The sequence below is a fragment of the Syzygium oleosum genome, unplaced genomic scaffold (genome assembly GCF_021117445.2).
Source record: "Syzygium oleosum isolate NSW1041296 unplaced genomic scaffold, Sole_v2.1 Sole_v2.01, whole genome shotgun sequence".
In the NCBI taxonomy this organism is placed as follows: domain Eukaryota; kingdom Viridiplantae; phylum Streptophyta; class Magnoliopsida; order Myrtales; family Myrtaceae; genus Syzygium; species Syzygium oleosum.
This window is the reverse complement of record NW_026607485.1, coordinates 23243760-23257910: the sequence shown is the minus strand read 5'-3', so window position 1 is coordinate 23257910 and position 14151 is coordinate 23243760. Positions and strand designations below refer to the sequence as shown.

At 42.0% G+C, this 14151-nt stretch overlaps 2 protein-coding genes across 2 annotated transcripts; one reads left to right on the top strand and one right to left on the bottom strand.

Moving 5' to 3' along the window:
- Nucleotides 1–1936: 1936 nt before the first annotated feature.
- LOC115676106 (succinate--CoA ligase [ADP-forming] subunit alpha, mitochondrial) lies at nt 1937–7246 on the top strand. The gene is made up of 7 exons (XM_030598980.2): nt 1937–2228; nt 2892–3101; nt 3723–3893; nt 4698–4821; nt 5674–5735; nt 6622–6703; nt 6834–7246. The coding sequence occupies exons 1-7, from the start codon at nt 2001–2003 to the stop codon at nt 6974–6976; spliced, it is 1020 nt and encodes a 339-aa protein (XP_030454840.1). The 5' UTR covers nt 1937–2000; the 3' UTR covers nt 6977–7246.
- Nucleotides 7247–7881: 635 nt separating this feature from the next.
- LOC115676105 (uncharacterized) lies at nt 7882–11878 on the bottom strand. Its single transcript, XM_030598978.2, has 3 exons — nt 11697–11878; nt 10556–10686; nt 7882–9024 (listed from the first exon to the last, which is right to left on the bottom strand). Exons 1-3 carry the CDS (start codon nt 11832–11834, stop codon nt 8241–8243), a joined length of 1053 nt encoding a protein of 350 aa, XP_030454838.1. The 5' UTR covers nt 11835–11878; the 3' UTR covers nt 7882–8240.
- Between the last annotated feature and the right edge of the window lie 2273 nt (nt 11879–14151).

Here is a 14151-nt window from a genome sequence, read left to right as displayed (position 1 = left end):
CAGGGGGACTGGGTCGGTCCTTGGTCCTGGGATCCCTGGACCAGCACTGTGCGGATTGGTCCTCGGTCCAGATAGTTTAGGATCGGTCCAACCCGGACCAACCCGGACTATATATATTATATATAATATATTTGAAATATATTATATATATTATATATTTAATATATTATTTACAATTTTTTTATGTAAAGAACCCAATTGAAATTGTGAAATGCTGTGAAAAACTGACCAAAAAAGAAAAGGTGGGAAACAGCTCTCAGCCTCTTACGTGTCCAAAACGGTGTTACATTGTTACTCACGGCGTCATCCTTGACAACTTCTCTCTTTAGTCTTTCCTGTACAGTCTCAGAGTCTCTCTTTAGTCTTTTTTCACGCCTCTCACGCGTCCAAAACCCTCGGTCCTCCTCTGGTAGTGGTACTGACAACATCTTCTGATCTTCTCTTTTAGTCTTCCTTGTAAAGTCTCTTTAGTCTTCAGAGTTCAGGCTCTCCATTTTGCCAAAATCGAAGAAAAAAACTTCACACTCACCTCGTTCGGCGCTCGCCTCTGGCCTCTCAACGCTCGCGCCGCTCGCCTCGCTCGCCGCTCGTCGCTCAAGCAGGTGAGTCTTGACTCAAAGGGTGAGTCTGGAGTTTATGGGTTGAAGCGCTCGCCGCTCGCCGCGCTTGGCGCTCGCCGCTCGTCGCTCGAGCGGGTGAGTCTTGACTCAAAGGGTGAGTCTGGAGATTATGGGTTGAAGCTGGTTATTTTTGAGTTGATTGTTGGGGTCATTGATTGTTGTTAAATATGTAATGGTATTTATAGTTTGGTTGCACAGCGCCACATTGTCGATGATATGTAATTTGAAGTAGTAGGTTTTCCTTTTCAAGGAGTACAAAAAATAAAACAAAAAAATTACCGGTTGGTCCCGGGTTGATCCTGGAACCGGACCGAACCCATTGGGTCGGTCCGGTCCTTGGTCCCAGGCTCAATAGGGTCGGTCCTCGGTCCCAAAAATTGAGGATCAACACTGTGCGGGTTGGTCCTAGGGTTAGGGGGTGGACCGGCCCAACCTAGACCATTCTCACCCCTAATAGCGTTCAGAAGCTCAGATTGATCAGCAATTGATGCTGTCTCATCATGAAACTCAGTAAATCTGCCTATTGTCGACGTGTTACATCCGAGACGATGAACAAGTTAGCGGCAATTTACTATGCTCGATAATGGACGCGATGCAAAAGGATGCTTAGTAAATTTCTTATCTTTTGACAAATCTCTCGTAAATTCTAAATTTAAACTGAAAATTTCCTAATCTTGGAAAGGTTTTGAATTTTTTTCCTAACGCAATGCTATAACTCATTTCCCTTTTCTCATTTTTCCCGAAGCGCTTTTTCGGATTGTTAAAAAGTGGAAAATGACACAAATAATCCATTAACTTTGGCTCGATGTGCAATATGATCTCCGAATTTTAAATTTATTTAATATGGTCCATAAACTTAAGCCCAATATCCAATGCGGTTCATGAACTTTCAATTTATTTAATGTGATCCCTCAACTTTTGATACATATTTAATCTAGCCCCTAGACTACATGAAAATGCACGATGTTATCATTGGTCCATAGACTTTTGATACATGCTCAAGTTAGTCCATGAACTATGTAAAAATGTAGTATCAAAAGTGTGAGGATCACATTAAACAAATTAAAAGTTTGGGGACGATATTGCACATGTTGCTAAAGTTCATGAACTATATTGAACAAACTAAAAGTTTGGGAACTAAATTGCACGTTAAGCCGAAGTTCAGGGACTATTTGTGTTACTATTCCGTAAAAAAGCGAACTCGAGCCCATAAGCCCATAAGCACGCCGACTCGGTGGGCCTTTTACCGTCGGAGCCCGAAAAGCCCATTGTCGGACCTCCGCTGCTCTGCGACTTTGCGAGAATGTACCCCTCGATCGAGCGCTTTTCCTAGAGAGACGCAGAGAGAGAGAGAGAGAAGGCGAGGGAATCATCGAATCGATGGCTCGACATGCTGTGGCCAAGCTCGTAGGCTCGATCGCATCATCGGAGAAACCGTCGTCCCTGCTCGCCCTCGCGCCCCGGGCGCGGGGCTACGCCGCCGCCGCCGCCGCGTCGCACCAGCCGGCGGTGTTCGTGGACAAGAACAGCCGCGTCATTTGCCAAGGCATCACCGGGAAGAACGGCACCTTCCACACCGAGCAGGCCATCGAGTATGGCACCAAGATGGTGAGCCTCACTCTCTTCTCCTCCATGCGTAGTGTAAGAGGGATCGCTTTGCTTGTGTCGTTTCGTTCTCGCTTTTTTGACGCTAGCAGGAGGCTAGATGATGGCGTCCGTCCGTTTTGGCTTTGGAATCGGACGTTGTGCGTCGGTGAAGTATGCGCGTTGCTCCGAGCTATTTGATGCAGTTTTTTTTGTACTAGTCAGTAGGTTTGATCGGGCATTTTCGGTATTTCGCCGTGTTCAAGTGGTTGATCTGGAATTGTTAAAGACATAGCTCATTCGAGCTTTCTGCCTTTTCGGTCTGTTGGTGACAGCTTGGTGCGAGGTTGCACACTTTCGAATGCTAAATTCTTGCGGATCACGCTTTAGCTTTGGAGCATTGGCTTTGCTTCATGTCCACGTTGCCCATACATGCCAATTTTGTTTGAGTACCTCTTTCTTTTTTCTTCTGCTGGTAAATTGGTCCAGTTGGATTTTTTAAGCAGTTGCATTGTAGATTATGATGGAGTCTTTCTTTTAGTCGGCAAAAATCTGTTGTAGATTCTCCACTTTTGAGTGCTAAATCAATGTGGACGACGGTTTGAATTACTTGACTCAGTTATGGGACTTGGGATTGGGAGTGTCTTCTGAGTTTATTATAAAATTTAGTGTACTTGATTGGAACAGGTGGGTGGTGTGACTCCCAAGAAGGGTGGAACAGAACATTTGGGCCTTCCTGTTTTCAATACAGTTGCTGAAGCAAAGGCTGAAACTAAGGCTAATGCTTCAGTCATATATGTTCCGCCTCCATTTGCTGCCGCTGCTATTATGGAGGCCATGGAAGCTGAGCTCGATCTTGTTGTCTGCATTACGGAAGGGATCCCTCAGCATGATATGGTATTCTAATTTATGCCCTTACACCTTGTATGGGCAAAACAATGGTAGTTATTTGTTTCTTATCTTCTGGTTAACATTCATCCGGTCCATGCTTATTTGTTGATAATTGATAAGGAAGGGTTGATGCATTTTAAAAGGTTATTGAGTTCGCAAGAACTTTACATTTCAATCACTATTTATATTTTTTTCTTTTATGATACTCAGGTAACATAAATGCAACGTTAGGATTTTGACTTCCATTTACAATTGCAGAGACTATAAGTCTAGAACTGTTATTCTAATTGCCCCCTCCTCTCTCTCTCTTTGTCTCTCTCTCTGTCTCTCTCTCTGTGAGTTTCAAGTAGGTATACTTCCCATGTATGTCGCTGAACATAAAACTTCCTGAGATTCATAAAAAAATCTACATTTTCTCTGATTTAATAAACAAATCAATGAACATAGACTCTTCTTTCAAGCCAAAATATACTTTGGTCATTCTGGACTAGTGTAGTTACTTAGCGATTCTTTTTTGTAGAGTTGAAGAAGAAAATGGTGTTACTTATCAGAATCTGTACACTAATTATGAGTTTGTGACTCTTGATATGTGGAGTTAGGCATAATAAATTTTGCTTATGATTCCAGGTTCGAGTCAAGGCTGCTCTGAACAGGCAATCCAAGACACGGCTGATTGGACCCAACTGCCCTGGTATTATTAAACCTGGGGAATGTAAAATCGGCATTATGCCTGGGTACATACACAAACCAGGACGTGTGGGTATTGTGTCCCGCTCTGGGACCTTGACTTATGAAGCAGTAAGTCTTCTTGATTTTAGCAGGAATATCATGGCATTCCTAAAATTTCCTCAGTTCAAGATTGATTAGATTTACACTAGTGCACATTGTCACTCGAGGACGTAGACTCTGCTAGACACATAAATAGTTATCCAGCAACATATGCAGCAGCATCACTTTTGGACTTCTCATATCCCTTTAATGGTATCTGTGTTTTCTCTGGCTGAATGCACACTTCCTTTTTGAAAAAGCCCATTGAAAAAATTAAGGAGTTTTTTTTTTTAGGAGAATTCTTGTTTGTCAGTTTATGACATCCTTGTCTTCTGATCTTTGCTGAAATCGTCTTTAATTTTTGTTTTACAAGAGAAGTAGTATTTGCATAGGTTTTGTCTTGTACTTCGTATCTGTCAGGGTCAACTCCAAATTTGACCAATGCATTGCTAATTCTTCTAGACAAAGTTGGCCCTTGTAGTTGCTCATATCAAATACTGACTCTGTTTCTTTGCCCTGGTGGGAACTCTGGTTTGCATTTTCATTAAAATCAAGCCCTTGGGCCCTCACATCATCTAAATTTCGGTCGAAGACAGCTTGCGTCTAATCTGTATCTGCCTGGATCATGTCCGATATTCTAGTGGCAGTATCCATCTTATGAGTACTTGCTGAATTTGGAAATTTGTCACTTAGTTCACTTGTCAATTTTTGTTTGTGGGCCTCGTTGGTCATTTGATTTTTGTGGATTCTTGTTTGCTTGAATAGCAGTCATATAGATATGCCAAATGGGATGACAAAAATATATTATTTCTCTATCTTCCCTTTTCCTTGCAGGTTTTTCAAACAACCGCAGTTGGTCTGGGACAATCCACATGTGTGGGAATAGGTGGGGATCCTTTCAATGGGACCAACTTTGTTGACTGCCTTGAGAAATTCGTCGTGGATCCCCAGACAGAAGGTAGATGTCCAGAATGTCAGTTAGATGCTCATAATTCAATGGGGGTTGTTCATGATTGTTTTTCTCATTATTCATTTTGTCGCTGAGCGAGAGCTTGTGAACAGACATGTTCTTATTATTCTTAATCATCTATTTTGTCAGTAAGATTTTAGGATAACGGGTTCAAAGGAAGGGACTTTAAATGCCTTACGACTTATGAGAAATTCTTGTATGAAAAAAAGGGAGCACTAGGATCCAGGAGACTAATACAATCTGGCCCATTTGGCCTGCTCTTTAGCTAATCTATTTTCACCGATGTGAGTTCAGTATGAGGAGCCCGAAGACTAACAAGAATATTGAAGTGGTCAACCTGATTGGCTTGGGTTAGAAATCATAGAATTTTCACTTGCAGAAAAATCATTTTGTTCTAAAATTAGTCAAAGTAAGACACTAGTTTAGCCATATTTCAAATATTTGTAAACTCTTTATCCGTTAATTTCTGAGATATGAGCACTGGGATGGCTTTATGGTAGTGGTAATAGAATAACTCCTATGTCTGCTGGTAATGGCTTTGCCTGCTTCTTTGTGGCAAATATAAGACTGCCAAAAATTGGAAGCTGTATCAAGAAATTGCTTCAACAAAGTTTCTATATACATGTTCTGAATATTCTTAATTTGAGTTTCATGCATTTGGCTTAGATCAAAATAGAGTGTATGTTCTCTTGGTCGATTGAACTGGTATAGATTCCCTGAAAGTGAATCTCTACTGATAATTTCATCACTACATCAATTCCCTTTGAATTTTTGGTGATCTTCTAATTCCGTTCATACAATCCTGTTGAACATTGATTCCTGACAAATGTACACCTCCAGGGATTATTCTAATAGGTGAAATAGGTGGAACTGCAGAAGAAGATGCTGCTGCATTTATTAAGGTGAGGAAATATGTTTTTACCCTTTGATGAATCTTGGCAGTTCATGAGAAAATGAAAGAGATAGGCATAACTGGGGCTTTTGTTTGATTATTCAGTCTCCTGTATCCAAAGATAAGATTTCTACATATTTGGAATGCTTTATTTGCTGTTTTGTATACTTTTAATGAAGATTTTTTCATTACTTCTGGAGCTTGCTTGGCAACACATTCTTGCTGTCAGAGCAACTTGAAAGAAACTTTTGGACCTGTGCTTGTAATGCTTGCTTTTGCTTCAAAGCTTGTTCATAGTAAATTTCTGGACTACCGGAGAACAACTGACAGCTGAAAGCTCTCTTGTTTCACTAGTAGTACGTACTATTCATGCACACAGGCAACTCTACAAAGAAGTTTAGTAATTTTCACATATTGTCAATCGGTACCTAGGGCACTAAGAACTTCTTCTGAGTGCTGTTATAAAGAGAGAACTTGTATCTTCAAGTCATTAAAATTGAATGAAGTGTAATGTTTTGACACGTCCTGAAGAAGATTCAAATTTTTTTTGACTTTTTCATTTCACGTTTCCAAAGCACATTGGTAATTGCATAACAAGTCCCGAGGATACCTGTTTTCCTTCTATTATGTTTCAAAACTGTTACATAGTTTAGTGTGGCGGTCCAGAGGGATTTGAATCTTGTACAACTGCTGAGCTGCGCATTTGTCATTGTTTGAGTTCTTCTGCTTTAACATCACCTACTGATCGTGAAAATGAAATGTTAATTTCTCTGGAGCTTGCCATGTTTTGTGTATCTGGGAAGAGTTATACTTGCAAAGACTAGTCATGCTGTGCTGCCCCATATAATTCTTCTTCATTACTGTCACTAAACTATCTTTGGTGATCAATCAACCAGGAAAGCAAGACAAAGAAACCTGTTGTTGCCTTTATTGCTGGTCTAACTGCTCCCCCCGGTCGTCGTATGGGTCATGCTGGAGGTGAGCATTTCCTCCATTTACTACTCTCAACACATTTCCTCTATATCTACAGTTCAGAAATACCCTACATTACGTTCTAGGACGTTCTTATTTCTCATAGAATTGAGGTCCTATATCTTGCTTCGTGCAGCTATTGTGTCAGGTGGCAAAGGCACAGCTCAGGGCAAAATCGACACACTTCGAGAAGCTGGGGTTACAGTAGTGGAGTCCCCAGCAAAGATTGGTTCTGCTATGCTTGATGTGTTAAAGCAGAGAGGTCTTGTCAGTAGTTAGTGTTGAGTAATCAGTATCGAGTAACATGAGTCAAGTTAACATCAACACGAATTCTTTTTTTTTTCTTGAGAAATTTTTGAAAATATTATTACTTTTCATTTCTGATCTTAATTTAAAGTAGTTCTAGAAAGCTTGGGTTCTGTATGCGGCAGATGATTTCAACAAATGAGCACTGAGGCCATCTAATATTGGATGTTGTGCACATCCTCTTGTAGCTAGGGTACAAAGAATTTATTATCTCCTAAGAAATTAGCTAGTTTATTCTATAAACCAACTTCATAGAATACCTCTAGCTATGCTTCACATGGTTTCTGGAGAGAGAGAGATAGAGATGGTGGTGATTGGAGAGAGAGCGTGGAGTGGTGAGTACAACGAAATTATGGCTCCATGGATCGCTAGCGATGGCAATGGCAAAATTCTAGTTTGTATAGTCTGGTGAAAGACCAGATGAAGAAGAAAGGAGGAGGAAGAGGAGGGAAAAAAGGACGAAAAAAAATGAGCTGGAGAAAAAGCTGGTAATCCAAGTTCATGTTTTTGGCTGGTCATTGCTGAGGTGACACTCCACGTTAGCAGAAAACGTGACATCGGGGATCACATTGAATATCGAAGAAGAGAATCTTGCTACCTGTTCTTTTGTGACAATGTGATAGCCTCGGAATCGTTCGTTTTCAAATTTGGCGATATAATTTCTGGAGACTCTGTAACTGGTAACTATCATGTTCACATGATCTTTAACGAGCGTGTGGCTACAAGGAACACGCGGCAAAAGGATCTCGCGGAAAGCTAACTTTGCGTGTAGTGGTTTCAGTAGCCATGCTCTAATGCTAAAAGATCACATTGAGTGATGACATGAACTTGCAATCATCCGATAGTCACTCCCAAAAGCATACGTCGCGGCCCCACAGTAACAAATGGTAATACATTCTTCATTAATGCTTAGTTGACCATAGATTATTATTGCATTTGCCGCACTTACAAATTCAATGAAAGAGAGATTACATATATCAGGAAATACAAGAAGAACGAGACTAGAAGCGCGATAGCCTGCCTGTTTCAGGCCGTTGACCGATCGATCCGTCTCGCAGAGTTTCGCAGAATGTCTATATCCTATACCTCCCCAGGGCTTTCCTCCGTTCTTCCCCTCAATGTACACTTCGGGGCTGTAACATATGAATGTGGCATAACGTTGGCAACAAATATCTCGTTCCATTAAATCGAAGTCCAAATAATTATGTGATGTATATGTGGCGAGCTTTCTCCATGGCTAATCAAGAGCTGCTTTGTTCCTACGGCCAGATATCGGTATCGGGAGGCCCTCCAAAAGTGGCCCGGTGATGGACGCGGCTGAAAGCACCGGCAGGTCTGGTTTCAAGTTCCACTTCGAGGTTGGCCAAATGGATGAGGACCTACGGCCATCTTGATCCTGGAGGCTAGATAAGCTTGAGGCCTTCCGTACTCCAACAAATTCATCGACCATTACAGAATCCCCGATACCAAGAGGGATAGCATTCGACCAACTCGACTCCACATTGCCAATCAGCGATGTTCGGCTGGCTGATTTCGGTCTCAATGCCAGACCCTTTCCTGTTACTGTGGAGAAACTGCTGCGGCTTCCACCACTGTTTTCTTCTTTCAACAACTTTTCTGGAGTCCCAACCCCTAAATCCGGTTCTGCCTTTTGACGCCTCCGGACAGACTTTTCACTAGATTTCTCTCCCTCGTCATCCCCAGAATCTGCAAGAGGCACAAAGTCTGCAACTCCACCATCTTGGGAAAAACCTAAACTTTGAGTCTTGTAAGTTGACTCAGGACTAGGTGAGGCTTTAGGGGGCAACCCATTGCCATAAATGTAAGGGGTTCCTGTTCTGTAAACAGTCATTTCCATGCCTTCTACGCTTCTGTCATTCTGCGAATCGAGGCCATAGTAGCTTTGCAAGGTGTTCATTGCTGAAGAGACCTTTTGAGGTGATTTCAATCTAAGAGACTCGAAGGAGTCCAAGATATTAGAGGTGGTGCGATGCGAGCGACCATTTTTGCACCCATTCTCTCTGCAAATGATGTGAGCCTTATTAATCACATAGTTACAGTATAATGTGTAGAGATGATTGTACAGACTATTATCCCCTAACAAGACTGAAACATGAGGCATCACAAAAACTGATGATTCTTCTTTCTTTTATCACTTAGGAGCAGTACTCATTAGCGAGCCTCTGGTATATGAAGATATTTATACTTCTCTCCACATAACGAAGACTAAAAGCCAGAAAAGCTCTATCCTTTTTAATCTCCCTTTTCAATACATTCAGGTAGAAGCCTTGACTATCTCAGTTGATAAACATCTCATAATAACGACTACTATTTAAGTAACAGACTTGGCAATCTCACTTTATGTAAACCAAGACAAGAATCTCCCTCCACAACACTGCTCTGTACGTATAGCCAAAAAGAGTAGACAAGCACAAGAAGTTGATGAGCAGTTTATTAGCGAGTAACGTCAACTTTCACCAGGAAAGTGGTTCTTATAGAGAGATAATTTCAATGGCAACGGAAAGAATACTTCCGTAGGAATGAAAGAAGGAAATTTGGAAATGGTGGTTTTCATCAGTTTAGTGGATTCAACTCCTTGTTTCTTGGAAATTTTTTCTACCAGGGAGTGCTCACCAAGTCCTTGTGAAAACAGGACAGGAAGAATTTTTTCCTTTCAGTTTAATTGTTTTCAGGTCAATTTGGCTTCACAGAAGCACAATAATTTTTAACTTTCCTATCACCAAGGCCCACTCATCCGGGGATCATCTTGCCCAGGTTAAAACTTTAGCTGCTCTATAAACACCCAAATGTGCATAACTTTGAAATTGTCTGGTGGTAAAAGGGAATGACAGCAATTATAAAACTCCAAGGAAATCTAGGGGATTAGAGATCCTTAATTACTTAAAGAGAAACATTAGCTCTGCATCTTTCAGGCCCATGTGCATATTTCAAAAAAAGGTCGGACATCTCCCATGGAGAAGGGTCAGAGGGATGTCTTCTCGAGGCTATGGACGTCTTGATTCAGTTAGACCTCCCTAAAGAGTCTGGGAAAAACAAACCCCAGCATGCTTTCTAGAGTACATTGCAGTCTCTCATTATATTAGTCAGTAGTGCAGTAGCTACATTTGAAGGACTTTGTTGATAACTACCCTTAAAGAACTTTGGTATGTACCTACATAAGGATAATTTACTACTTACAATGTAATGGTTGTTTCTAGGGCAAGCGTACTAAATACATACAAACTTGAATTATTATTTGTTACGTACACTTAACAAGCACTCATAAGGAACTCATTAACATGACCACGTAATTTTTGTTAAAAGAAAAGGCTTGTCAGGTATCCAACTACTCTGGTTATCCTTGTCTTTTTTAAGGTTTTGACCATTAAATACTGATAGGCAGAGAATATACTGCAATGCTATAATTAACAAGATAGGGACCTATCAAAAAAGCAATCACATATAGGTGTTTTGCGGTCTTTTGCTTCAGAAATACAAGAGTCTTGGCTTCATGAAATGTCCTTAATATAACAAAGCATCGGTGCGCGATACCTTGAAGAACCAGAACCATCAGACAGGATGGCAGAAGGTGGATGTCTTCCTGGTAACGGTATCCGCAACGTCTTCAGAGCAAACATTTGAAGATCAGTGGCTAACCCATTCATCCTTTTTATATCTGTGACCTATGCAGCAAAATAAAAGCCATTAGACGAGCGAGATAACCTCGAGCGACACGCATCACTTTAGCTATATCACAACTCTGAGATGGGAACACTTGGTCTGGTGACCTAATCCCATGAGGAGGAATGCAAAAGCTAGCCACTTGACTATAGGGATGTTATCTCTGGAGAAGTGCAACACACTCGATCGTAACAATTGTAGAACTATGTTCTAGAGTAAATCAAACCATTACACAGGAAAGACCTCGCTGCTTTGCCACATTAGTTTCTGATCCTAGAAGCACAATGAGGCACAACGAGACTATCACAGGCATATCATTTCATATGGTTGATGCAGAAAGAGTAGTTCCCGTCACATGCAAACCCCATGAGAGGATTACAGGATAGGCTATTGGCATCAGAAACCACAGAGACCTAATAACCATGTAATTTCTTATTTTTACTTCCATCTCCATGGCACATTCCACTCTATAAGTCAGCCTAAAGATGACTTCGACTCTGATTGAAAATCAAGGATTGGATCCAGAGAAAAACCCATCCAAAGTTTTGTGCAAAGCCTACACAACCTAACCCGAGCCTTTATCCATGGAAAGACACCAGCAACCACAGGCCTCGTGCAGGTCCGAATTAGCTCGCTCTTCTGGCATTCCGACATAGCTAGTCAAAGTAAGTCCTGACAGCAACCTTTACTCATCCCGGAGCGAAATACAAAAGTACACCAACGAACTCCGGGAAGGTGCTCGTCACTCTTCACCAACAGCAAAGTAACAAATGCCCGCTCCTTCACTTTGGAAAAAGCGCAGAACCAATCAAATCAAGCTTCAAGCCGTTCGCTTCAGCATCCATCCAGGGCCATAAAAGTCCAATCGAGTCGAGCCATCTCCTCTTCGGGAGCGACCCCAATCCTCACCGCACAAGATCTAGAGGAACTCGCGAGCGCGCGGGCACACAGAAACGAAGCGGCGGGCCGGGGGAAGGACCCACGAATAGGGGAGGGAAAAGAACCGACAAACCTCGACGCCGTATTTGATGGCGATCCCGGCGAGAGTGTCCATCTTCGTCACCTCGTGCTCCAGGTGGTTGCCGCCATTAGCTGCTCCGGCTCCGTCCGAGCCGCCGCCGCCGCCGCCGACGCCATTGGAAGGAGACATCCTCCCCACCGATCCGACCGCCCGCGAAATCCCGCTCCCCCCCTCCCTCCCTCGCGGGATCGAGCCGATCTCCCTCCGGATCAACGGAAGAAGGAACGCCGACCGAGTGAAGCGGCGAGAAGCTTAGATGGAAGCGTGACGGTGACGAGCGAAGGCGAAAGCGAAGGCGAAAGCGAAGGCCTCCTCTCTCTCTCTCTCTCTCTCTCTCTCTCTCTGCGATGGCTTTTGTGGAACAGCACCGACAAAAAGAAGAAGGATCGAATGAAATGAACGATTGAATGCGGAGAGGAGAGAGAGAGACAGAGAGAGAGAGAGACGGACAGTGAGACGAGGATAGTTGGACCGAGCCTTGTCGGAAAAATTTTATGGATTCTGCGAAAATTTAAATAGGAAAAAAAATAGAAATAGTGAAAATAGAGATTTCTTTCCTTTTTTTTCAACTATATATATATATATATATATATATATATAATTTCTCTCCGGTGAGGAAAAGTACAACTATTTAAATTGGGTTGTAACGAGTGATTATTAACAAGAGATGAGGAAAAGCACACAATTTTGGTGAAATGAGTCAACGACTTTTCCAACGAAAGTGTCGAAAAAGCCCGAGTGAAATTTTTTTTTCTCACGGTCAAATTCAGGGAGACTTTTTGCATCTTTGGGCGGCCAATAGAAAAAGGGGTCACCCGCGTTTCGGTCGACATGGTTCGGTAAGGTTCGGCAAAAAACGCACGGATCAGAAACCACGTATACGCATCAAGTTATGGAAAGGACTCGCGTTTTTTCAACGAAAGTTAAGGAGCGGGACTGAGAATCGTGGTCAACATCCAATTTCTAGACCATCTCTTATCGTCGAGTCATCCATTTGAATTTCGGCTCTTTAATTTGGATATAGCCCGGAATTTAACCGTCTGCAGAATTAACTTCAACCTTCGTACCGGTAAATGAACTTATTAAGCTGCCAAACGGGGAGATGGCGACTTGATGTAGCTCCTTATCATGGGTCGTCGTTTCTTTGCTTCCAAGACTTCCAAGAGGTGGGTACGGAGACGTCCGACGTCCTCCCGCTTTTGGGATTAGTTCAGATCTGAAGGTAAAGAGCGTGTGTTAACGGCGTCCTACGTTTACCATATCCAGGATCAGTAAAAACTCGTAATGCATCGGGGGGACTTTATCGTCTGCTGATACTTTCTATAACTAGGGCGTCTAGTATTTATTGTTAAAATTCCTCTTTAGTAATGTTCTTACGATAATCAGTCTTCTTGTGTAGATGTTGCTTCGCTCTATTGCTGGTTTGAGAACTGAGACCCTATTGATTAGTCCTCATCATGTGCAGGATTCGGCATCCATTGGTGTGATTGGATACAAACAGAAATGACATAGGTCATACGCTTACAATGAGCATGCCATGCCAAGGAATGAGAGGTACTGCTTGACATAAGTTTCCTTCGTCCTGTTACTTCCTTGCAATGTGTCGGCTAAATGAAGGTTAGCGATCTTGCAAAGAGTTCTGCTTTATCTGTTCTGTTGCCTTTTTCCCCCATTGTTTTTTTGAGGAAATAGATGACAGGCAAGCGTGCAGAGAGATGCAATTGAATACCTTATTCCTGATGAATAATCTTACAACTGAAAAGATCGAAAAGTGCTTCAACATCGAGCTAGATAATAGGTATACAACATGAAGCAGTTGACTCTGAATTACATTGCCTCATGTAAACACCTAATTTGGTTGCTTTCACATGAGAGGTCACTGTAACGACCAGTTGGAAATATATTAGGTAACATGAAAAAATAAGAAGAATTGAAAATTTATTGAAAAACACGAGAAAATAATATCAATTATCTGAGGCGTGCTAGTCACTGTCCTTAAGGATAATTCCGCCCCTCGTAGTACGAAACTCGGTGCGTAAGGCTCTAGCGGCTATCCTCCCAAAATACAACAGACCTTCTTTTATATTCCGCACTAAATATTAGAAGAAGCATGAATAACGTTATGTGTATATCCCGGTAAATAAATGAAAGATAGATAAAAGAAACAACAAATAATATTATTGTTCTGATATATACATCTCATTTTCCAATTATGCTCAAAGTAACAATTTTATAAGTACGAGAACTTTTCATTTGCATCCGCCCCTGACACTGTTCATGCGGGCACTGTTAAGGTTTCTCTCTATTCTGTGGAATCCCGCAGCACTGTAGCTCGTGACTGGGTTCCGCGGCTCCCCAGAGATCTAGCCGTTGGAATTTCCTGGTTTTTGGAGGCTGAAGTCGCCAGGTTGGTTCCTCCTTTTCATCCGTTGTGATCCCCCATCCC

Bases quoted from the DNA above. Each gene is read 5' to 3' on its own strand.
- LOC115676106 (XM_030598980.2), top strand. From the start codon at position 2,001: ATGGCTCGACATGCTGTGGCCAAGCTCGTAGGCTCGATCGCATCATCG. The intron at 2,229-2,891 runs GTGAGCCTCACT...TGATTGGAACAG, and splicing joins TCGAGTATGGCACCAAGATG to GTGGGTGGTGTGACTCCCAA. The intron at 5,736-6,621 runs GTGAGGAAATAT...TCAATCAACCAG, and splicing joins ATGCTGCTGCATTTATTAAG to GAAAGCAAGACAAAGAAACC.
- LOC115676105 (XM_030598978.2), bottom strand. From the start codon at position 11,834: ATGTCTCCTTCCAATGGCGTCGGCGGCGGCGGCGGCGGCTCGGACGGA. The intron at 10,687-11,696 runs GTTTGTCGGTTC...TTTGCTGCATAG, and splicing joins CCATCAAATACGGCGTCGAG to GTCACAGATATAAAAAGGAT. The intron at 9,025-10,555 runs GTATCGCGCACC...CATCATTTGCAG, and splicing joins GATGGTTCTGGTTCTTCAAG to AGAGAATGGGTGCAAAAATG.